Below are 24,928 nucleotides of genomic sequence, written 5' to 3'. Positions count from 1 at the left end.
ACAGAACATACAGTTGAAACCAGGAGTTTACATACACTCTAAAAAAAGGAACATAACCATTTATTAAAAAATGTCTGATGTTAAATCATACTAAATGTTTACTATTTTAGGTCCGTTAGGATTACCTAAATCATTTACATTTGCTAAATGCCAGAATAATGAGAGAATTTTATTTTTGAGAATGTTTTATTAATTTCTAGACAGTCAAAAGTTTACATGCATTTCCTTGGTATTTTTTTTTTAGCTTTGCTTTTAAACTGTAAAACTTTGGTCAAATATTTTGGGGATCCTTCCACAAGCTTCTCACAATAGTTTCCAGGAATTTTGGCCCATTCCTCCTGACAGAACTGGTGTAACTGTGTCAGATTTGTCTTGCTCGCACAAGCTTTTTCAAATCTGCCCACAAATATTCTATAGGATTGAGTTCAGGGCTTTGTGATGGCCACTCCAAAACATTCACTCTGTTGTCCTTAAAGCACATGTTAACTAATTTGGCAGTATGCTTAGGGTCATGGTCCATTTGGAAGACCCATTTGTGGCCAAGTTTAAATTTCCTGGCTGATGTCTTGATGTTGCTTCAGTATTTCTACATAATCTTCTTTCTTCATGATGCCATCTACGCTGTGAAGTGGACCAGTCCCTCCTGCAGCAAAACAGCCCCACAACATGATGCTGCCGCCCCCATACTTCACAGTTGGGATGGTGTTCCTAGGCTTGTAAGCTTTCCTCTTTGTCCTCCAAATGTAACACTGGTCATTATGGCCAAACAGTTCAATCTTAGTTCCATCAGACCACAGGAATTGTCTCCAAAAATTAGTCTTTTTCCCAGTGTAATTTAGCAAATTGTGATCTGGCTTTTTTGTTGATTCTGGCTTGTTGATTTTCCCATGTTTTCACAAAAGGAAGCAGTGTGTTTGAGGATTTTCTTAAATACTATTCTACAGTTGTGCCTCCAATTAACTCCGATGTTGTCAATTAGCCAATTGGAAACTTCCATAAGCTTGACACCATTGTTACAGTCATATGTATATTCCTGTATGTTTTGCTTGTGTGTGTGTGTGCTCTCTTACTCTCTCTCTTTCTCTTTCGCTCGCTCCCTCTCTCTCTCTCTCTCTCTGTCAATTCTCAGCTACGCCCATTCCAGTTTCCCATTCGTCCGTGAAGATGTCAATCTCTATTCCACCCTGTGACGTCATCAACATAGCTACCAATCAGAAAAGGAGCTCACAGTTTAAAGGGACGCGAGCGGGGAAGCTCGTTCTGCTTTTGCTCTGTCTTGCTTGCCTTATGTTTGCTTGCGTTTGTGTGTGTTTTGGCTTGTTATGTGATGTGATATTGATGTTAGTTTAGAGTTTTGATTTTGGTCTTGTTCTTGTTGTGTTCATAGCTGTAACCGTCTTGTATGTGTGCTTGTGAAAATCCCCTGATCTCTGGCGTCAGCCTTTCCTTGGGATTTGAGGAGTTTAGAGGTCACGTGACATACATCTCACATCACGTAGATAACTCCACTGTCTAAGCACACTAGTTTAGAAGTGAGCGCCACCCGCTGTAAGTTTTCTCTCTATATTTTTGGTTAGAAGAGTAGGTTTAGATATAGCGTGAAGACGCTGAAGATGTTCTGTTTGTTTATTTTCTACTAGATAGTTTAGAGGGTTATATTAGCTAGATTTGGGCGTTTTGTTATATTGCTTTCATTTATTTGGCGCCACTTAATTCTCGTTTCCCCAACCATAATATACGTTGATTTATTCTTTTTGTGTGTGATCTTGTAAATAATACTTTTTTTCTTTTCTGTTTGACTTTTTCACTATTGTAAATAAATTCACATATTTTTGGCAGTATTTTGGTTGTTGTTGTTGAAATTTTGCCACCAACTCACTACAAATTTTAACCACCTTTAAATGTTACCTCTTAAACCCTAGAGCAAAACTATAAAGTCGTAACACCATCATCTGAGCTTTTTCAGAGGCATAATAATCTCATTATATGTAAACTTTTGACTTTCAAGAAAAGTTGTAACAATTTCTCAAAAAATCTCTCTCTCATTATTCTGCTATTAAGCATAACAGAAACAAATTTGTATGTAAACTTCTGCTTTCAACTGTATCTGTAAAAAAACAACAGGTGTTTTGCTGTATAATGAAAAAAACTGAAAAACTCTGTAAAGAAAATACAGACAATTACCTGTAAAATAACGTTTATTTTTTACAGTGTGCCAGGAAGATCTCCAAAAAAAAATGTACTTTTATGTTGGATGCGATTAATCACAGTTAATAATTTAACAGCACTCATTCTGATGTAATCTATATTATGTTTTTCCTGTAGTCGATGTGTTTTGGAAATGGAAACCGTCAATCCAATCTGGCAACACTAGTGGCGCAAAAACAACACACATCTCCATTAAAAGAGAGATCTACTCACTGCCGTCGTAGCTGAGCGTCGCAAACTTGACGCGTTTCTCGGCGAGCCCGGCGCTGTTGTACACCTTCATCTGCAGCTCGTACCACGTGGCCTCCTGCAGGTCCAGCAGGTTGTAGCTCTTGGTGAGAGACGTGCGTTTGGCTTTGGTCCACACCGGACTTTCCAGCGGACGGTACTCCAGGGTGAAGGACGTGATTGGACAGCCACCATCATTCCAGCCAATCAGGTTGAGCTTGACGGACGTTCCGTTAATGCTTGTAAACAACTCCTGCTCTTTGGAGAACTGCGGCTCTGTGATTGGAGAGGGTGATAGATATTGTTTATCTATTCATTTTTTTAATTCACCAATGTTGTTGTAGCTTTTTATTTTAAATTTAGTATTTTTTTGTTAAAGTAAAGCAGAACAAATAGCAACAAAATAAAATTCGCACCTTTCCCATGAGTCTTAGCTTCGATTATCTCACTGATCCGACCCGGACCAACAGCGTTCTGGGCTGTGAGTGTGAACTTGTACCAGGTGCCGCAGTTAAGGTTTTCCAGCCGGTATGAACGTTCACTGGGACTGATGGAAATACTTCCCCACTTCTCACTGTTGTCCTCTGAGTATTGCAGAATATATCCTGCATGAAGACAGAAACACATCTTTTATGATTCTCCTCAGTTTCCAAGCAATGAAACTGGATGCGCTTGTTCAGTGCACTTAATATCCAGCACATCCACGTCGGTTGCTATAGTAATGACTTCATCAGCACAAAACCAACAGAGTTATTTTCTTCCACAACAACAGAGAAGCAGCGAGTGTGACAAAGGAGGATGGAGGAGATGTAGAGGCACTGCTGTATTTAACACCAATACACACAAACGCTTTTCATAGTGCATTATAACTCGTATAGTGAGATTCATTTAAATGTCAAATCATGATGGGAAGGATTGTACAGCATATCTCTGATACAGAAGCTCTGTAAAATATTAAGAATTTCAAAAAACATTTCAAGAGTTCACACTTAGCTGATAATCAATAAAGCGTATTTGGCATGCTGTCCCGGGAGAGAGCCCTGAGCTCGTAATATCCTCGAGCCCGGGGCTCCCTCCCGTTAGAAGGGCGAGAGGGGAGTTCGAGCTCAGGTAGGTCTCGAGAACTCCCCTGCTTGTCGCCGCGTGAGAAGTGTAAACTAGGGTTGTTTTCGGTGATAATTTGGTTTAATCTATTGCTATGGTATATGTTTTTGGACGGTGGGAGGAAACCGGGGGACCCGGGGGAAAGCCACGCGAACACGGGGAGAACATGTAAACTCCGCACAGAAACACCAACCAGCCTGATAGGAGGTTGGACCAGCGGTGTTCTTGCTGTGAGGCAACAGTGCTAGCCACTGGGCCACCGTGTCGCCCTATCGGAAAAAAGAGGGAGGAAGTAGGGGTGGAAGGAGGGGGAAGCTTCAAGACGAAGATAACTGGAGTGAAAAACTTTGGTTATTTATAATGCTTCCGTAATCATCTAATGGGTCAGATTATGGAGCTAATGAGGAGCCAGCCGTGTTGATCATAAGCACGTGATCCTCTCGAAATTAGTTTATAAATAAACCACACTTAGCTGAAACTGTTGTAGCTGGTAAATTATAAAATACAAGCCAATGGCTACCAGAAACTAATATAAATACAGTGCTCAACATACAGTATGAGTACACCCCTCACAAATCTCTCATTTCAATGAATATCTTCTATAGGAAGCTTTACAATATTATGTGCATATTCACTAGATTAGTAAAATAAGGAGCTTATCTAACAAAATAACTATGAGAACGGTCCAAAACCCGTTCACCCAAATTTATATGTTAGGAAAAAATACTAAACAACAAATTTAAAAAAAGAGGTAAATTTAAGAGAAACAAAAATTAATCAAATTTAGTTGAAATTTTGTAGTTTGTAATATTTTTCCCCAATATTTTGCATTAATTTAATTGTTTTATCTTTGTATTTTTAAAAATGTTTGGCGACTAAAATATTATTTTAATAAATATATCTGTTTTGTTCAAATGCACCAAAATACATGACCTATATTCACTGAGAAATGGAGAAAAATATTCATTTTCAAAATGGGGTGTACTCAATTATGTTGAGTGCTGTATATATATATATATATATATATATATATATATATATATATATATATATATATATATCGGAATCAGAATCAGAATCAGATTCAGTTTTATTGCCAAATGTGCTTCACACACACAAGGAATTGTGGCTACAGAAGCTTCCAGTGTACACAAAGTGACAAGTGACAACACAAAATAAATAAATATGAAAAATAAAAAATAAAAAAGATGATAAACATTAAACATTAAACTATATATGTGAACACATTTGGTCTAGCTAGCAGGAGAAGCACTGTAGCATCGAGAGCAACACCGAGTAAGTACATTTAGACCTGTTTTCAGTTGCTGTGTTTGGTTAGAGAACGCTTAGACTTGTTTCAGCTGGTTGTGTATTGGTTGTTGGACATTTAAAATTGTTTTCAGCTATCTGTGTTTAGTGTTTGGTTAGAGAACAGTTAGACTTGTTTCAGCTGGTTGTGTATTGGTTGTTGGACATTTAAAATTGTTTGTCAGCTATCTGTGTTTAGTACTAGCCACTGTTTCCTTTTGTTTACTGTAAGAGCTTGCGTGCCGAGCCGGAGGTTTTTCGCGCGCCCCCGCGGCCGCAGTTTCGGGTGTTTTTACTCTCGAGGCGTGTCCACCTGAGCTCAATCAGCAAAGCGCTCGGGGGTGTATATAAGCGACTAGTCTCACCGCGGCAGCGGTCGCGGCAGCCTCGTGTGAAGCCCGCCTCGTGTGAAGACCGCCTCGTGTGAAGACCGCCTCGAGTGAAGACCGACGAGGGTAAAGACCATCGACTCTACCTGTGCGACTCCACCGAGCAAAGACACCGTCAAAGCACTTGAGTACTTCTTACTTTATTTTTTTCCTTTTCTCTGCACTCATTATTGTTTTCCTTGCACTTTATTATGTGTTTACTAATTCCTGTTGTTACTAATACTCGCAGAGCACGGGAGGTACGCTGCAGGCGCAACCCTCACAACCTTCGATCTATTCATGTATCCTCTATTTCACAACTCTCTCTCTCTGTGGGCCTCTGGAATTGTCAATCTGCTGTTAACAAAGCAGATTTTATTACCTCCATAGCCACTCATTCTGACTTTAGTCTCATGGCTCTAACTGAAACCTGGCTGAGACCGGAGGACACTGCTACACATGCAGCTCTTTCTACTAATTTCTCTCTTTCCCACACCCCTCGTCAGACAGGGAGAGGGGGTGGGACTGGACTACTGATTTCCAAAGAATGGAAATTCACTCAGAGACCGTCCCTGCCAAAAATCAGCTCTTTTGAATTCCATGCAGTCACCATTATCCACCCCTTTCGCATAAATGTGGTTGTCATCTACCGCCCACCGGGTACATTAGGTCACTTCTTGGATGAACTGGATGTTCTTCTCTCATCTTTTTCTGATTATGACACTCCCTTGTTGGTGCTAGGTGACTTCAACATCCACATAGAAAGACCTCAAGCTGCTGACTTCCAGACTGTGCTTGCATCTTTCGACCTCAAAAGAGCACCTACTTCTGCTACTCACAAATCAGGTAATCAACTAGACCTTATTTACACTCGACATTGCCTCGCTGACCAAACACTAGTAACTCCACTACAAACATCGGATCATTTCCTTCTCTCTCTCAACATCCACATTACTCCTGAGCCGCCACACACTCCTACTCTAGTTGCCTTTCGCAGAAACCTACGCTCTCTCTCACCCAACAGACTATCCACCATTGTTTCTAACTCTCTTCCTCCATCTTGCAAACTCTCTGCACTTGATACGAACAGTGCAACTGATACACTCTGCTCCACGCTAACATCATGTCTAGACAGACTATGCCCTCTGACATCCAGACCAACCCGAGCCAGTCCTCCTGCACCCTGGCTCTCTGATGTTCTCCGTGAGCATCGCTCAAAACTTCGGGCTGCTGAGAGAAGCTGGCGAAAAACAAAAAATCCTGAACAGCTCATAACATACCAAACTCTTCTGTCTTCTTTCTCAACTGAGGTTACTTCTGTAAAGCAGACATACTTCCGTCAGAAAGTCAACAGTGCCACCAATCCTCGCTTGCTTTTTAAAACATTTTCATCCCTCCTTCACCCTCCTCCTCCACCCGCATCCTCCACACTCACTACTGATGACTTTGCTACATTCTTTTATACCAAAACTGCAAAAATCAGTGCTCAATTTGCTGCACCTACAACAAACACGCAAGATACACCACCAACACCACACACGCTCACCTCTTTCTCCCAGCTCTCTGAGTCTGAGGTGTCCAATCTCGTGCTATCAAGCCATGCAACCACCTGTCCGCTAGATCCCATTCCCTCTCATCTCCTGCAAGCCATTTCTCCTGCAGTCATACCAACACTGACTCACATAATTAACACATCTCTTGACTCTGGTCTATTCCCTACTTCATTTAAGCAGGCTAGGGTAACCCCTCTGCTAAAGAAACCCAACCTGGATCAAACGCTACTTGAAAACTACCGACCGGTATCCCTGCTTCCATTCATGGCCAAGATTTTGGAGAAAGTAGTGTTCAATCAAGTCCTAGACTTTCTTACTCAAAACAACCTCATGGACAACAAGCAATCTGGCTTTAAGAAAGGCCACTCAACTGAGACTGCCCTGCTCTCGGTCGTGGAGGACCTCAGACTGGCTAAAGCAGACTCTAAATCATCTGTCCTCATCTTGCTGGATTTATCAGCTGCTTTTGACACTGTAAACCACCAGATCCTGCTATCTACGCTTGAGTCACTGGGCGTCACAGGCACTGTTATTCAATGGTTCAGTTCCTACCTCTCGGACAGGTCATTCAGGGTGTCGTGGAGGGGAGAGGTGTCCAACCTACAGCATCTATACACTGGGGTACCTCAGGGCTCTGTGCTTGGACCACTTCTCTTCTCTATCTACACGGCATCTTTAGGAACAGTCATCCAGAAACATGGTTTTTCCTACCACTGCTATGCTGATGACACCCAGCTATACGTCTCTTTCCACCCTGATGATCCCTCGGTTCCAGCTCGCATTTCAGCCTGCCTGTCAGACATTTCACTCTGGATGCATGATCATCATCTCCAGCTTAACCTCATGAAAACGGAAATGCTTGAAGTCTCTGCCAACCCGACCCTTCACCATAACTTTTCAATCCAGATGGATGGAGCAACCATCACTGCATCCAAAATGGTAAAAAGCCTTGGAGTTACGATTGATGACCAACTGAACTTCTCTGACCACATTTCTAGAACTGCCCGATCTTGCAGATTCGCACTCTACAACATCAGAAAGGTCCGACCCTTCCTATCTGAACATACAGCTCAACTCATTGTTCAAGCTCTTGTCCTCTCCAAACTGGACTATTGCAACTCTCTGCTAGCCGGGCTACCAGCTAGTTCTATCAAACCTCTTCAGCTGCTTCAGAACGCAGCAGCACGAGTGGTCTTTGATGAACCCAAAAGAGCACATGTCACCCCGCTACTCACCCGTTTGCACTGGCTTCCAGTTGCTGCCCGCATCAAATTCAAAGCTCTGATGTTTGCTTACAAAGTGACCTCTAGCTGTGCTCCTTCGTATCTGCTCTCACTTCTGCAGATATATGTGCCCTCCAGAAACTTGCGTTCTGTGAATGAACGTCGCCTCGTTGTTCCATCCCAAAGAGGGAAGAAATCACTTTCCCGAACTCTCACATTCAATCTGCCCAGTTGGTGGAATGAACTCCCTAACTACATCAGAACAGCCGAGTCACTTGCTGTCTTCAAGAAACGACTAAAAACGCAACTGTTTAGTCTCCACTTTTCCTCCTAATCTGCAATTGCCTCTCTGGCTATACCACTAACTGAGCCCTCTTTCTCTCTCTCTCTCTCTCTCTCTCTCTCTCTCTCTCTCTCTCTCTCTCTCTCTCTCTATTAAAAAAAAAAAAAAAAAAAAAAAAAAAAAATTTCTACTAATGTTTTGCTTCTTAGACTTTTACACGCCTGAAACTTGTCTATAGCGCTTGTTCACTGCTGCTCTTATAGTTGTGTAAATTGCTTCCTTGTCCTCATTTGTAAGTCGCTTTGGATAAAAGCGTCTGCTAAATGACTAAATGTAAATGTAAACAGAGATGCCGTTAGTCAAAAAATCGGCATGTTGAATTGTGTGTACATAATTGTATATATGTATATATAATGTAATATATACAGTATATAATATAAATGTATGTATAATTGTCCAATTTCATATGTTTTAATGAACTCAACCATCTTTATTAAGCCTGTTTCTTAGATATATACACTAGTAATTACATACGTACCCTGAGCATGCGTTAAATATCGCCGCCATATTTGTACAGTGCTGCCAGGACAAAAGACCTTCAACTGCACCAGTCAAGGCTAAAGCCAACTAAGGTCGCAAGTTCCGTCGTTACAAACATAGTTCGTTGATTTGCCGTTTCCCAAAACCGTCGTTCCAACGAACATTCGCAAACTGCGTCGCAAACTTGTGCACTTGCAACTACACCTCTGGAGCTGTAGTTAGAAACATAGTTCCTGGCTGTGTTCTATTCCCACTTATCCCCCCTATTACCTATTCATTTAGAACATTCTAACATTCAAACTTGGAATTATTAAAAATAAAAAAGCATTAAAGTCATCTCTCTTAGGTGTAATTTGCTTTCAAAGTATTTTAGCAGTTCAGTTTTAGCGATCTTCATGTTTACAATTGCGCTCCCTTCGAAGTAGTTTGAAAATATTGATGTCATTTTGAACACAGCTGTGGCTCATGACGAAAGCTATAGGTGACCTATTATTTGAAAGCAGAATTTATGTTACGTCTTCAAAGCTTGTGAAAACAAGAAACATAGCATACGTTAATGCTTTTAATTTATAGTAGGTTATTTATTAAGTATATAAAAAGGAGAATGGCCAGACTGGTTCCAGCTGATAGAAATACAACAGTAACTCAAAAAAACACTCGTTACAACTGAGGTTTGCAGAAGAGCATCTCTGAACGCACAACACATCCAACCTTGAGGCGGATGAGTTACAGCAGCAGAAGACCACACCAGGTACTAGCAAGGAGTACCTAATAAAATGGCCGGTGAGTGTATACATACAGTGTTTTCTGATTACAGGGGTCAAAACAGGACAGAAAACAGTCTATTACTTATATATTATGATGTTTTTTATGTCAAAATCTTGACAGCATTATAGTGGACCTCAGAGATTATTACAAAATAATAATAAAAAGACAGCTCACAACCTCTTTAAATGCTTTACTAATGAACAGTACATGTAATGGGATTTGATTATAATCTAAGCCTTATGGGGACAAGCCAAAGGATTAAATTACACAAAACAATTGTACCTTCAATGCAAAAACCAACTCTGATTATGTAACAACAAAAGGCTCTTATTAATATAACAAGACAAATAAATTAGGATTGATTGGATGAACTGCATTTAAAGTCTGTAGCACTGTTCAGAGGCATGTTAATTATATTTTACATTAATGCAGAGGAAACAATTAATTGGATTTTAAACCACCCATGAACGGTTGGGTGAACGGTTCATTTGTATTTTGCTCTTTAATTTATAAACAGCAATTGGATTTTAATAGAATGTGCCAAAATAATGATTTTAATCCTAATTGTGATCTTCCTCCATCTGAAAATGTAAACGCTCACCTCTAATGGAGCTCCCGCCGTTGTCTCCGGGTGTCCAGGTCACGGTTATGGATGTGGTGGTGGTTTTGGTCACAGTGAGACGAGGTTGGTCAGGAGGGACTGAAGATGACATTTATACAGTGAGAAACATGATGTGAGAACTACAGATGCAAGATTAATCTGTAAAAGATCTAGATTAATCTGGATTTAAACACAAATGCAATCAAATCAGTAAATAACAGCAATTCAGCTACTGTAAATGTCTACTAAATCTTTCAAAAGTTCAATTACAACATTGCTCAAATGGAAGGAAAACATTTCGTCCAACCTTTAAACACTGGCTACTGAAACTTTTCACTTGACCAAAAAATATGATATACTGTAAGAGGTTGCTTCCCCAGAGATGGGTTGCAGCTGGAAGGGCATCTGATGCGTAAAACATATCCTGGATAAGTTAGCGGTTCATTCCGCTGTGGTGACCCAGGATTAATAAAGAGACCAAGCCGAAAAGAAAATGTAAGAATGAATGAATGAATGTAAGAGGTTGTAGTGATATAGTAGTGATCTTTTCCTAATTTCTTTCATTCCTTTTATAATATTTATATAAATACATATATCTTCTTTTACTTAATATTATTATTTATTTGTATTTTATGCTAATATTATACATATTTTTTTGTTTTGTTTGTTTGTTGGCAAAGTTCGATCAAAGCAGATATTCAGAGAGCACTTGATTCATAAACTACCACACAATAATGTTTTTTTTTCCCACAACAAATGCGAGGAAGCAGGTCACTAGCTCTAGTTTACCCACAGGATGTTTTTCCCCTGTTCTGAATTTTTGCAGGAGATCTGATTAAGACACATTTGTCATGTTCGCTGCAAAAGCTGATTCAAAAGATCATGATCTGGATTCATTCACAAATGCAATTGTATTAATAACTGACAGCAATTCACAATTGCTTTATTAACTACCACACAGCAGTGCTTTATTCATACCGAATGCGAGGAAGCAAGTCACTAGCTCTAGTTTACTCGCAGGATGTTTTCCTTGATTTTGCGGGAAAGACGTGATTGAAACTAATTTGTAATGTTCACTGCAAAAGCTGTGCACATTCAGCGTCATCTCTATTTGTGCTTTCGCATTGACTACATGTAATTTAATCAAGGGAATACTTAATTCTGTGCATAAGAATGTGTGATGTCGACAAAAAAGACATATCAATATTTATTGGATTTCTTTGAAAATTTGAAGTAACCATTTTGCTGGTTGAGTTTGGACTGTCATAAATAAATATGAAACTCAAACCACCAGAACGTGGCGCCAAGTCCCTGTCCTAATGACAACACATACGCTTAATACTGTTATGAAGCGGACAGGAGACAGAGGTAAGGAAACGTTAGGGTGTTTATTGAATGACAACAAGGAGCACATGAAGGATAGCCAGGAGGATCAGGAATGATGTTGGGGTCTTTTCCTCCGTGGCTGGGTAACAGGAATACACGAGGATGGACAGCACACACCAGATACAGCTGACAGAGGATGACACAGACTTGGAAGGACTGGAAGACAGGACGATTCGGGAGGACCAGGAAGACTAGGAGGAATACAAAGAGAACAGGTAAGTAAATCGTTTGTTTAGCTGAGGATGACTACGCTGAGTGGTCGCTCAGTTGTCCGCTTTCGTCGAGACGAGCCCGGACAATGAGCGACTGGAGTGCTGTGCTTTTATCTGGTGCTCGTGAATGTGATGCAGCTGTGTGCTCATTAGAAGTCAGGTGATGGTGATCTTCGTGAGTGGGGGTCGTGAGAGCCTGACCAATCCATGACAGTACCCCCCTCCCCAGGGCCCGCTCCTGAGGGCCGACACCTCCGACGCCGTGGTGGTCTCCCTCTGCCTCTAGGCGCTGGGAACTCAGGGTGGCTCTCATGAAACTCCACCATGAGACTAGGATCGAGAATATCAGCTCTGGGAACCCATGTCCTTTCTTCGGGGCCGTACCCTTCCCAGTCCACCAGGTACTCCAACTGGCCACCACGACGTCGGGAACGCAAGATCTCCTTCACTGCGTAGACGGCTCCTTCTTCTAGGAGCAGTGGAGGAGGGGGTTCCTCTTCGTGGTCAGGCTCTGTGGAGGGAAGAACAGGATCGTGATAGGGTTTCAGGAGTGATACGTGGAATGTAGGGTGAATACGGTAGTGAGAGGGTAATTGTAGTTTGTAGGTGACGGGGTTAACCTGTTCCACGATGGTGAAGGGACCAACAAATCGGGGACTTAACTTGCGAGAGGGCAGTCGCATGCGTATGTCCCGGGTGGATAGCCACACCTTTTGTCCGGGTGTGTATCTGGGTTCTTCAGACCTTCTTCTATCGGCGGTTACCTTGCTTCGACGGACTGCCCTCTGCAGATGTTGATGAGCCTCGTCCCAGACTCTCTCGCTCTCCCGGAACCAGTGATCCACTGCGGGGACATCAGATGGTTCGCCATCCCAGGGAAAGAGCGGTGGTTGGAAGCCCAGGACGCACTGGAATGGCGTGAGTCCGGTGGAGGGTTGCCGCAGTGAATTTTGGGCATATTCTGCCCAGCCCAAATACTGGCTCCAGGAGCTCTGGTGACCACTGCAGAAGGTCCTCAGGAACCGTCCCACCTCCTGAATCTTCCTCTCTGTCTGCCCGTTGGTTTGGGGATGATATCCAGAAGAGAGGCTGACGGCCACACCTAGGAGCTTGAAGAAGGCTTTCCATAGACGTGAGATGAACTGTGGACCTCTGTCCGACACAATATCTTCTGGAATACCAAATGACCTGAAGACTTGATTAAAGATATTGTCGGCTGTTTCAAAGGCTGTGGGAAGACCTTTCAGAGGGATTAGTTTGACAAACTTTGAGAATCTATCTACTATGACTAGAATACAGGTATTACCTTCTGACGAAGGGAGATCAGTGATAAAGTCCACTCCTAGGTGTGACCAGGGACGGTTCGGAATCGGCAAGGGATGGAGCTTTCCAGCGGGTAGATGACGTGGGCTCTTGGATTGGGCACAGTCCTTACAGCCCTGAACATATTGCCTCACATCCCTTGCCATGTTTGGCCACCAGAATCGTTGGGATACTAGCGAGAGAGTATTGTTGATCCCTGGATGTCCAGTGCCTAGCGAGGTATGTAAGGAGTGGATCAGATCTACCCGGTGTTCAGGTGGTATGAACTGCCGATGAGGAGGGCATCCCGGCGGAGCAGGGGCTTCCGGAGTGGCAACGACTGGAGGAGCGTTCCAGGTGATCGGACAAATGGAGATGTGTTCGGGAAGAATCTTCGTTGGGAGTTCTTCATGATCGTGATGCTCGTGTAAACGAGAGAGAGCGTCTGCTCTTAGATTCTTGGGTCCTGGACGATAGGAAATGGAGAAATCAAAACGTGAGAAGAAAAGTGACCATCTGGCTTGACGTGGACATAGTCTCTTGGCCTCTTTGATATATTGGAGGTTTTTGTGATCTGTGATCACCTGGAACGGATGTTTGGCTCCCTCCAACCAGTGACGCCACTCCTCCAAGGCTAGCTTGATTGCTAGCAGCTCCCTGTCTCCTATGCTGTAATTCTGCTCCGCCGGGCTCAACTTCCGAGAGAAATAGGCACAGGGATGCAGTCGGGGCGGTGTATCATGATGTTGAGATAATACTGCCCCGACGCCGGTGGTGGATGCGTCCACTTCCACCACGAAAGGAAGATTTGGGTCAGGATGAGTCAGGAGTGGGGCCCTTGTGAACTCCTTCTTAAGAAGGCGGAAGGCTGCGGCTGCTTCTTTGGTCCACTCCAGTCCTTTGGGTTTACCCTTGAGGAGATTAGTGAGAGGTGATGTAATCCTGCTGTAGTCCTTGATAAACCGTCTATAAAAGTTAGCAAACCCAAGAAACCTCTGGAGCTCCTTAATGGAAGTGGGTTCTGACCAGGATAGAACAGCCTCAATTTTCTTCCCATCCATACGTATACCGGTTTGATCAATGATGTATCCCAAGAAATGAATCGACTTCTGGTGGAATGAGCATTTCTCCGCTTTGAGGTAGAGGTGATGTTCTCTCAATGTGTGTAGGACCTCCGCAACGTGTTGGCGATGTTCGGCCTCACTCCGGGAGTAAATGAGGATGTCATCTATGTACACTATTACAAAGTGGTGAAGAAACTCCCGGAGGACTTCATGAATGAAGTTTTGGAATACGGAGGGGGCGTTGACCAGACCGTAAGGCATGACCTCATATTCATAGTGGCCAGTAGGGGTCACGAATGCTGTCTTCCATTGGTCCCCCTCACGTATTCTTATCAGATTATACGCGCTGCGGAGGTCCAATTTAGTGAAGACTTTAGCTTCTCGGAGCTGTTCCAAAGCGGCTGGTACCAGAGGAAGGGGATATCGGTATTTTACTGTACCGTTATTTAGGACCCTGTAGTCGATGCATGGACGCAGCCCTCCGTCCTTCTTGGCCACAAAGAAGAAGCTTGAGGCGGCTGGTGATTTTGAGTGACGTATGTACCCCTGACTCAGAGCCTCCCTTATGTAATCTTCCATTGCCTGATTCTCTGGAAGCGAGAGCGGGTAGATCCTACCTCTTGGCAACTGGGCATCTGGAACTAGGTCGATCGCGCAGTCCCATGGCCGATGCGGCGGTAGCTGGGAAGCTCTCTTGGGGCAGAAGACATCATGAAAGGAGCTGTACTCCTTAGGAATGTGGATAGACTGCTTCTCAGGAGGGCTCTCGACCGATGTTGCAAACAAAGAAATGGGGTTCCGACCTTGAAGAGGGAGATTTGGAAAACAGGTAGGTGTACATCCAGATCCCCATTTCTTTATCTCTCCTGTGCCCCAAGAGATGATGGGATCGTGCTTCACCAGCCACGGGCGCCCTAGAATGATGTCCATATTTGCACCCTCCAGAACCAGAAATTGAATCCTCTCTTGATGTAACAGCCCCACTTGAAGAAGGATGTCTTCGCATTGTCGATGGATACGGGTCGAAGATCGAGTGCACTGGGTTATCGGTTGTATCTGGTATATATGCGAGGACGCCTCAGTACGGAGGTGGAGTTGACGACAGAGGGATTGGGAGATGAAGTTCCCTGCTGACCCGGAGTCGATGAGGGCTGTGACAAGGAGAGAAATAGAGGCAGTAGTTATTTGTACGGTGGTAGTAAGTGGTTTACATTGTTCAATATTCGTACTGAATACACTCACTGAAGTCCGAATGGGACGAAGGGGACACTCCATACGGGTGTGTCCACTGACACCGCAGTATAGACACAGACCCCGGGTCAGCCTCCTCTGTCGTTCCGCTGATGTCAGTCTTCCAGACTCTATTATCATGGGTTCTGGTTCTGGAGAGGCTGTTGACTCAGGCGATTGGAGGAGTGCAGACGAGGGGGTGATGGTGTCCTGTTGATAGGAACGGAGACGATCGGAACATCGGAGAGAATGTTGGATGAATCTCTCCAGACCCATTGTATCATCTAATGTGGCCAGCTGGATTCGGAGAGTGGGTTCCAAGCCGAGCCGGTACGTGGTCAACAACGATCTCTCATTCCATCCACTTGCAGCTGCTAGAGTGCGAAACCGGAGAGCATATTCCTGTGTAGATAGAGTACCTTGCTTTAGATGATACAGCTGCTCTCCAGCGGCTACTTCCCCATCAGAACGTCCAAACACCTCTTTGAAATACTCCGTGAAGGTAGTGATGGAATTCATGACCGGCCCGGCTTGGTTCCAGATCGTCTCAGCCCATTTAAGTGCAGGTCCAGAGAGTAGTGATACGATGTAGGCGATCTTTGACTTATCTGTGGGATATAGAGAAGGTTGCATTTCGAATATGAGGGAACATTGTAACAGAAAACCATTGCACTCCCCCGCTCCGCCTGAGTAGGGCGCTGGTCGGGCCATGGGACTGGAAGGAAGGGCCGAAGAAGAAACTGTGGAGGCGGAAGTGCTCGGTGCTGGTGGTGCGTTGGAAAGTGGAGCTGGTGGCTGTAGAATCCGCTTCAACTGGTCCACCAGCTCTTGAAAGTGATCGAGGGTGCTCATGTTGTCGTCGTTATGGGTCCGGGCTTCTGTTATGAAGCGGACAGGAGACAGAGGTAAGGAAACGTTAGGGTGTTTATTGAATGACAACAAGGAGCACATGAAGGATAGCCAGGAGGATCAGGAATGATGTTGGGGTCTTTTCCTCCGTGGCTGGGTAACAGGAATACACGAGGATGGACAGCACACACCAGATACAGCTGACAGAGGATGACACAGACTTGGAAGGACTGGAAGACAGGACGATTCGGGAGGACCAGGAAGACTAGGAGGAATACAAAGAGAACAGGTAAGTAAATCGTTTGTTTAGCTGAGGATGACTACGCTGAGTGGTCGCTCAGTTGTCCGCTTTCGTCGAGACGAGCCCGGACAATGAGCGACTGGAGTGCTGTGCTTTTATCTGGTGCTCGTGAATGTGATGCAGCTGTGTGCTCATTAGAAGTCAGGTGATGGTGATCTTCGTGAGTGGGGGTCGTGAGAGCCTGACCAATCCATGACAAATACTAGGTCTGGGCGATACAGCAAAATAAATTATCATGATGTAATGTTCATATCATTCGGTATCAATAATTATTGAATATTTTTTTACAATACATTTTGGAAAATTAGGATTTTTAATATATATTTAACCACTATATTTTAATTTACCGACAATACTAAGGCAAATAGTTTCATAGTCAAAAGCTAAAAAATGCTAAACAAAAATATCTTGTTTCTTATGTCTTATGATAACATAAACATAAGTGTTAAAGAGACTCTTAAACTTGATAAATAAAATGTTACAAAGTGTGTGCAATGGTAAAATGTAAACACTGAACAAAGCAAACTTTAAGGTAGATCAACATCTGCAACGAAACTAATTATAAATCTGAGCTTTCGAGTAAAGGAAACCAGGCATCTTTATTCAAGCACATATTGCAGCATAACAAATTGTAAAGTTGAATGACTACATTACTCGTACGCTACAAATCTTTCAGATGGGGAGGTAGTGGCTGGGATGCACAAGAAAAGAAACCAAAAAGCCATTCTGGCGACATCCTTACATCCTTTTTTGTTTACAATCTCCTCACTGCTTCTAGCCACAACACTCATTTTGCATGTGTTGTTATTCTGACCTGAGGTGGCGATGACATAACACAACCCGAGTCTGTACATATATTGCGTCTAAAAGCATGTGAAAAGTGCGCAGTGGGTAGTTTTATTCACCATTTTCAATGCGCTTTGCGCTTGTGCTCCCCTGTTGTCTCTCGTTTACTAGACGTAAACAGACGTTTTCTCAGAGGATGACAAACGGACAAACCATTGCTGCATTCCAGATACAAGTTTTATTTACATTTAGTCATTTAGCAGACACTTTTATCCAAAGCGACTTACAAATGAGGACAAGGACGCGATTTACACAACTATAAGAGCAGCAGTGAACAAGCGCTATAGACAAGTTTCAGGTGTGTAAAGTCTAAGAAGCAAAGCATTAGTAATGTTTTTTTTTGTGAGAGAGAGTACAGAGAGGCAGTTAAGATTAGGAGGGAAAGTGGAGACTAAATAGTTGAGTTTTTAGTCGTTTCTTGAAGACAGCAAGTGACTCTGCCGTTCTGATGCAGTTAGGGAGTTCATTTCACCAACTGGGCAGATTGAATGTGAGAGTTCGGGAAAGTGATTTCTTCCCTCTTAGGGATGGAACCACGAGGCGACGTTCATTCACAGAACGCAAGTTTCTGGAGGGCACATAAATCTGCAGAAGTTAGAGCAGATAAGAAGGAGCAAAGCCAGAGGTCGCTTTGTAAGCAAACATCAGAGCTTTGAATTTGATACGAGTAGCAACTGGCAGCCAGTGCAAACGGTTGAGTAGCGGAGTGACATGTGCTCTTTTGCGTTCATCAAAGACCACTCGTGCTGCTGCGTTCTGAAGCAGCTGAAGAGGTTTGATAGAATTAGCTGGAAGCCCGGCTAGTAGAGAGTTGCAATAATCCAATTTTGGAGAGAACAAGAGCTTGAACAATGAGTTGAGCTGCATGTTCAGATAGGAAGGGTCGGACCTTTCTGATGTTATAGAGTGCGAATCTGCAAGATTGAGCAGTTCTAGAAATGTGGTCAGAGAAGTTCAGTTGGTCATCAATCGTTACTCCAAGGCTTTTTACCATTTTGGATGCAGTGATGGTTGCTCCATCCATCTGGATTGAAAAGTTATGGTGAAGAGTCGGGTTGGCAGAAACTTCAAGCATTTCTGTTTTCGCGAGGTTAAGCTGAAGATGATGATCTTTCATCCAGTATGAAATGTCTGACAGGCAGGCTGAGATGGGAGCTGGAACCGAGGGATCATCAGGGTGAAAAGAGAGGTATAGCTGGGTATCATCAGCATAGCAGTGGTAGGAAAATCCATGTTTCTGGATGACTGGTCCTAAAGATGTCGTGTAGATGGAGAAATGAAAAAGCACTGCAGTGTTTGGGTGTGCTGTGTTTGAGGTAATTATTCTACTGTTATTACTGAAATGTGTACATTCCATATACAAATGTAAAGCAGATTTGTTAGTTCTAGTCACATGAATCGATGTGCGCTCGCGGCATTCTGAGATGTTTTCAACTTGTGCGACTGGAAAATACAAATGTGTCACGTGTGCACTGTTTGCACATCATGTGCGTGTCGCAAAGCCGTGCGCCTTAATTAGAAATATATTAATGTGGTGGACATGGCCTCAAACAATTATTCATTTATTCAGTCTTTTTCTTTAAGGCTTAGTCCTTTTATTAATCAGGGGTCGCCACAGTGGAATGAACCGCCAACTTATCCAGCAAATGTATTACGCAGTGGATGCCCTTCCAGCTGCGATCCATCACTGGGAAACACCCATACACTCTCATTCACACACATACAATACGGGCAATTTAGCCTACCCAATTCACCTATAGCGCATGTCTTTGGACTTGTGGGGGAAACCGGAGGACCTAGAGGAAACCCCACCAACACAGGGAGAACTTGCAAACTCCACACAGAAAGGCCAACTGACTCAGCCGAGCTCAAACAATTAATAAAATTCAAGTATTTAAATATTCAAATAGACCGCAGCAAATGCTGTTTTGTCAGAAGCTCTATGAAATCTGATTTTGCATATACATTCAGAATCATAAATGCAGAATGATCCCAATTCTCCGTTTATCCTAAACCCTGCAGCTCCATCCCCACAGAAAGCGACTCTTCCTCCTCACCTTGAACCTGGAGATTCAGAATGATTTCGTCCGTCCCGTAGTTATTGCTGGCAACACATGTGTAATACCCAGAATCCTCTGCTTTCACAGTCTTAATGACGAAGCTGCCATTTCCGTGGATGCTGCGTCTTCCGTCGATGACCGCAGGGGCCGGACTCCCGCTGTCGACAAACAGTGTGAATCCTCAATGAAGAAGGCAGTGTTTGACATTTCCCAGCATTCCCTAGTGACGGATGCTACTCATAGGTATTCAGAAGCTGCTGTTTGCTCTTAACGAAAAGCTGGATCTGCACTGCAGTGTTTTCTTCACTATCACACTCAACTCAGCTAGCAAATATACAGTTGAAGTCAGAGATATTAGCCCCCCTGTATATTTTATTTCCCATTTTCTGTTTAACAAAGAGAAGATTTTATCAACACATTTCTAAATATAATAGTTTGAATAACTCATGTCTAATGACTGATTTATTTTATCTTTGCCATGATGACTGTAATTAATATTTTACTAGATATTTTTCTAAATACAGGTCTGTAGCCAGCCTATTGAGAGGGGTGGTTCTTTTATCTCCAAAAGTGGACCTTTTTGCAGTTATTCGTCTCATGTTCCATAAATTATGAGGTTCAAATACTGCATTTTAGTGACATTTTAAGCACTAATCTTTGCTGGATTCGCTTGTTTGATAGTGATCATATACACACTTTTTGATGCAACAAAAATACTTCCTACTTTTTGTCAAAGTGCTTGCCATATTATTTTACCATGAGGTGTTTATTTACAACTGTGCATTTTAAATAGGGATGCAACGATACCATTTTTTTGGAACCGATCCGATCTCGATACCAAAATTCTGAGTATCGTGCGATACAGATCTGATCCCGATACTGTGCTGTTTTATTTATTTATTTATTTTTCTAAGCATAATACAGTTTCTCTAGTTCTGGTGCTAAACTCAAATAATATACCGTCTTTAGTAACAATAACAGACCTATAGGCCTGCTGTATATGACAAACGGCACAATCTAACTAAAACATGACGCTTGCTGTAAACCAGGCTATATTATTTGAGCATTCGTTATGACATTGACCTGTTGTGGTCCAGCTTATGTTTCCTTTTTAATCTTAAGATTTTTCTTTGAAATCTGTAATAGGCTACCACTATTGACAGCAATCGTTGGTAAAATAATCAGCCTTTTAGCAAAGCCTGATATTTTCCTGCAGGTTTGACGCAGACTAAACTAAACTGTCTAAGGTCTAATTATTGTCTTTATTCTCTATTTCCACCTGGGGATACTCTTCCCGAGGCCCTCAGACTATGCAGAGTCACTGATTCCATCCAAGACCAATGACAAGATGATCCCAAGGTTTCCATATCCTGGACCAGGCCGTATCCTGAGCAGCTACTGAGGTGGTCATGGAGGAGTGGAGAACATGAGACTGATTCCTGTGACCCTCCAGGGACAGACGAGTCTTCGCTGAGGCCAACTTCCTGCCTCCGCCGCTGAGACTGCAGCTCTGCACAAGACATTTGGCCAGTGGAGAAATTAAAATGGTCATGCCCAACTGAGTCTGGTTTCTCTCAAGGTTTTTTTTCTTCACATCCGCCATTAGTGAAGTTTTTTTTCCCTCTCCGCTGTCACTACTGGCTTGCATGGTTCGGGATCTGTAGAGCTGCGCATCGTTGGATTTGCACTTCAGTGTTTGGACTGTCTGTAGTGATTTTTAAACCACACTGAACTGGGCTCAACTGAACTGAACTTAAACACTACAAACTGAACTACACTGTTCCTATGATCTTCTATGTGAAGCTGCTTTGACACAATCTACATTGTAAAAGCGCTATACAAATAAAGGTGAATTGAATTGAACTGAAAGCTTTCTATTGGTTACTTTCACAATTTATGAAGGCATACTGTCAAAAATAGGACAAATGAGCTCTTATAGGTGCTAAATTCTGGACTTTATCAGTAGGGGGCTGGGTCACGGGTCTGAGATACTGGTATTCAGCTTAAAGTTACATATAAAGGCTTAACTGGGTTAATTAGGGTAATTAGGCAAGTCATTGTAAAACAGTGGTTTGTTTTTTAGACAATCGAAAACAAATATAGCTTAAGGGGGCTAATAATATTGACCTTAAAATGGTTTAAAAGAAATAAAAAACTGCTTTTATTCTAGCTGAAATAAAACAAATAAGACTTTCTCCAGAAGAAAAAATATTATCGGAAATACTGTGAAAAGTTCCTGAATCTATTAAACATCATTTCTTTCTCATGCTCATACTGGTGTTAATACTCTTGTTGGGATTGAATATTGTCGTCGGTGGATTGTTTACCTCTCTTTCAGCCATTTAATTGCAGGAGGAGGATCTCCGACTGCCCTGCAGGGTAAAACCACGTCCCTCATCCACGGTGTTGTAACCGTACCACTGAAGGTGAGGATTTTGGCGGGAGCTGTTTAAATGTAAAAAAAAAAACACAGATCATTATTATACTGAGATTTGAACACTTTAAAGGGTAGTTCACTCATTATATTGCTCTGTATGGGTTTTTCATACATGTTTCTGATTACATGCTTCAATAAAACCAAGTAATGTGGGATATTTATTTTTAATTTAATTTTTTTTTTAAATGAGTTATACTACACTACCAGATTTCATATTTCCATATTCATAACATATTAACTTTGATATTCTGACACAAACTATGCTTACCATACATTTGGTACATGTCTAATACATTGATTTAAAACAATAGAAGTATTAATGGGACAGTTCACCCAAAATAAAAATTCTGCCATCATTTAATCGTCCTTTACTTTTTCCAAACCTGCTTGACTTTCTTTCTTTTGTTGAACACAAAAGAAGATATTTTGAAGAATGCTGGAAACATATAACCACTTCCACAGTATTTGTTTTTTTCCTACTATAGAAGACAATGGTTACTGGTTTTCAGCATTCCTCTAAATATCTTCTTTGGTGTTCAACAGCAAAGAGAAACTCATTAAGGTTTGTAACCACTTGAGTGAGTAAATAGTGAGTAAATTTGTATTTCTTGGGTGAACTATCCCCAAGAAATAATAGAGGAGGGGTAAATGAAAACCTGTTTTTACTGCAGAGCATAGTCATTGTGATTGTAACATATTTACACTACTGTTCAAGGTCAGTAAGTGTCTTTTTTTTTTTTTTAAGAAATTAACATTTTTATTAGCATAGATGCATTAAACAGATCAAAAAAGTACTGTAGGTTTATGCAAAAATGTTAACCACACGATTACTTTTCACAATCAGCACCTCAGAATGATTTCAGAAGACTGAAGCAATGATGCTGAAAAGTCAGCCTTGCATCACTAATAAATAACATGTTATTTATATATATACATATATATATATATATATATATATATATATATATATATATATATATATATATATATATATATATATATATATATATATATATATATATATATATATATTTAAATAGAAAAGTTATTGTAAATAGTAATTTTAGATAGTGTTTGATCAAATAAATGCAGCCTTAGGGAGCGCAAGAAAATCTTACCGATCCCAAACCATCTTGGACTCTAAATATGTTTTCTTTTATTGTGTGAGAAAAAACTAATCGTATAGCTTCACATCTATAGTACAAAGGTAACTTCACACACATACATATAATATGATTCATTTTACTGCTTAGAGCAAATCAAATGGTGCTTATTTTAAAGAAAGACACAAAATATTTCAGTACGCTGCAAAAAATGCTTATCTTGCTTAACGTTTTTGTCTCGTTTCTAGTCCAAATATCTACAAATTCATATATTAAGAAGAATTATGCAGGCAAGTAAATAATATTGTTTCGTTTACAAAAATAATAAGTCAAAATTTAGCGAGTTCTTGGTTAACAGAAGCTAAATTATTTGCCAGTGCAGTAAGAAAATAGACTTTACTAGTTACACCCCAACACTCAGGGGCGTAGCGGACATTTTAAAAGTGGGGGGGGGGGGGGGGGACAGCTGTATGAGATCATACATTCATATAATTATTAATCACCTGTTTCTAAATGGTCTGTCTCTAAAAGTGAGGGCGACGTATCCCCCCTGTCCCCCCTGGTTGCTACGCCCCTGCCAACACTGATAGCGAATGACGTCAACTCTGACGCTTTCATTTCAAAACAGACTTCAGCAGTCACAAACCTTAAATCTCATACATAAGGAGTAAAAAGCCTTTATATTGTCATATGGAACAAGTATTTAAGCATGTTAACGAGAGAGAGAGAGAGAGAGAGAGAGAGAGAGAGAGAGAGAGAGAGAGAGAGAGAGAGAGAGAGAACATCCGCCACGTAAACAATATAAGCTAAAATAAAACTGCTCCATACATCAAGTGCATAAATCACGCCATGGCCATTACATATGTTAAACCTACTGGTTTAAAAATGGTTAGATTTAAAAAAATAAGATGGCAAAATGACAGCTTTTTCTGTCATAAACTATACTAAAATCCAAAAGAAAAAATATTTAATTTAAACCCTGCAAAAATAAAACCCTTAAATACAGGAATGGTGAAAAGAGCGCTCTTTAATTATCAGCTGTCAGTCAGCGCCCGCTCTTTTTTTCCCAGTCATTGCGTCTTTGCCGTGTAGTGTAAATGCAGTCAGTCGGATACGAGTTACATTTAAAAGATGATGTAAGTCGGTCATCAAAAAAATCGGATACAGTCACAAAATCGGAATTGACCATCAAGATCTGCAGTGTACATTGCTGCCTTTATTTTTTCAAGTGCATAGACGTTTGCTGAGTTTCGACAGTTGTTTGTAAATGCCATTTCAATTTTAATTTCATATCAGGTCTAATGCAATCACATCTGCCTCTACTAAAATGTGCTTAAGTGCTCAAACGCCATATATTTCAGCATAGTTATACATCATGCAATGTTTTATTTAGTCTGCAGATCTCTCTCATGGCTTATTATCACACTCCTCTGATACTTAAACTACAGAATTGCTAAACATAAAACTCATAAAAGCACAGATCAGCTGCTTTCCTTCTGAAGTAAAGCAAGGTAAGTGACTGACCTTTAGCCAGGGGTTCAACGGTGATGACATCACTGCTGTTCCCGCGTCCGGCCGCAGTCACCGCCATCACCCAGATGTTGTACTTCCTATTACGGCTGAGGTTGTGAACGCGGTGCAGGAACTCATCCGGGGCCACTTCAAACTCACTGACCACCTGAACGGAGTGACCGAACACATTATGAAGGAATTAAAGAAGCTTTGATAGTCACTTATTTCCTACTCTGACATTTATCTGAGTGACAATGGTGTCTCGACTACCCAGCAAACATTGGTCGGACGACGACGTGCTTTCCCCGGCCAAAAGATGTCGCTCCGCGACGCCATCAATTGTGTACTGATGGTCTGAAAGCGACGTGCTTTCCACAGCCAAAATTCGTCGCGACCGCACGGCACCAATGCACAACATGTCCGAAAAAGCATTAATATATGC

General features: G+C 41.9%; 1 protein-coding gene across 2 annotated transcripts in view; it reads right to left on the bottom strand.

The window, feature by feature from the left end:
• The window catches only part of dscama (Down syndrome cell adhesion molecule a), a 227,980-nt gene that overhangs the window by 11,769 nt on the left and 191,283 nt on the right, over positions 1-24,928 (bottom strand). For both annotated transcript variants that reach the window (XM_056466399.1, XM_056466400.1), the window contains exons 21-26: positions 24,499-24,652; positions 21,762-21,879; positions 19,432-19,592; positions 10,185-10,283; positions 2,853-3,041; positions 2,422-2,712 (exon numbers count right to left, since the gene is read on the bottom strand). In XM_056466399.1, coding sequence (XP_056322374.1) covers positions 2,422-2,712; positions 2,853-3,041; positions 10,185-10,283; positions 19,432-19,592; positions 21,762-21,879; positions 24,499-24,652 — 1,012 coding nt within the window. The remainder of the gene's footprint in view (positions 1-2,421; positions 2,713-2,852; positions 3,042-10,184; positions 10,284-19,431; positions 19,593-21,761; positions 21,880-24,498; positions 24,653-24,928) is intronic.

The sequence above is a fragment of the Danio aesculapii genome, chromosome 10, assembly GCF_903798145.1.
Source record: "Danio aesculapii chromosome 10, fDanAes4.1, whole genome shotgun sequence".
NCBI classification, from domain to species: domain Eukaryota; kingdom Metazoa; phylum Chordata; class Actinopteri; order Cypriniformes; family Danionidae; genus Danio; species Danio aesculapii.
This window is presented reverse-complemented; position numbering and strand designations above follow the sequence as displayed.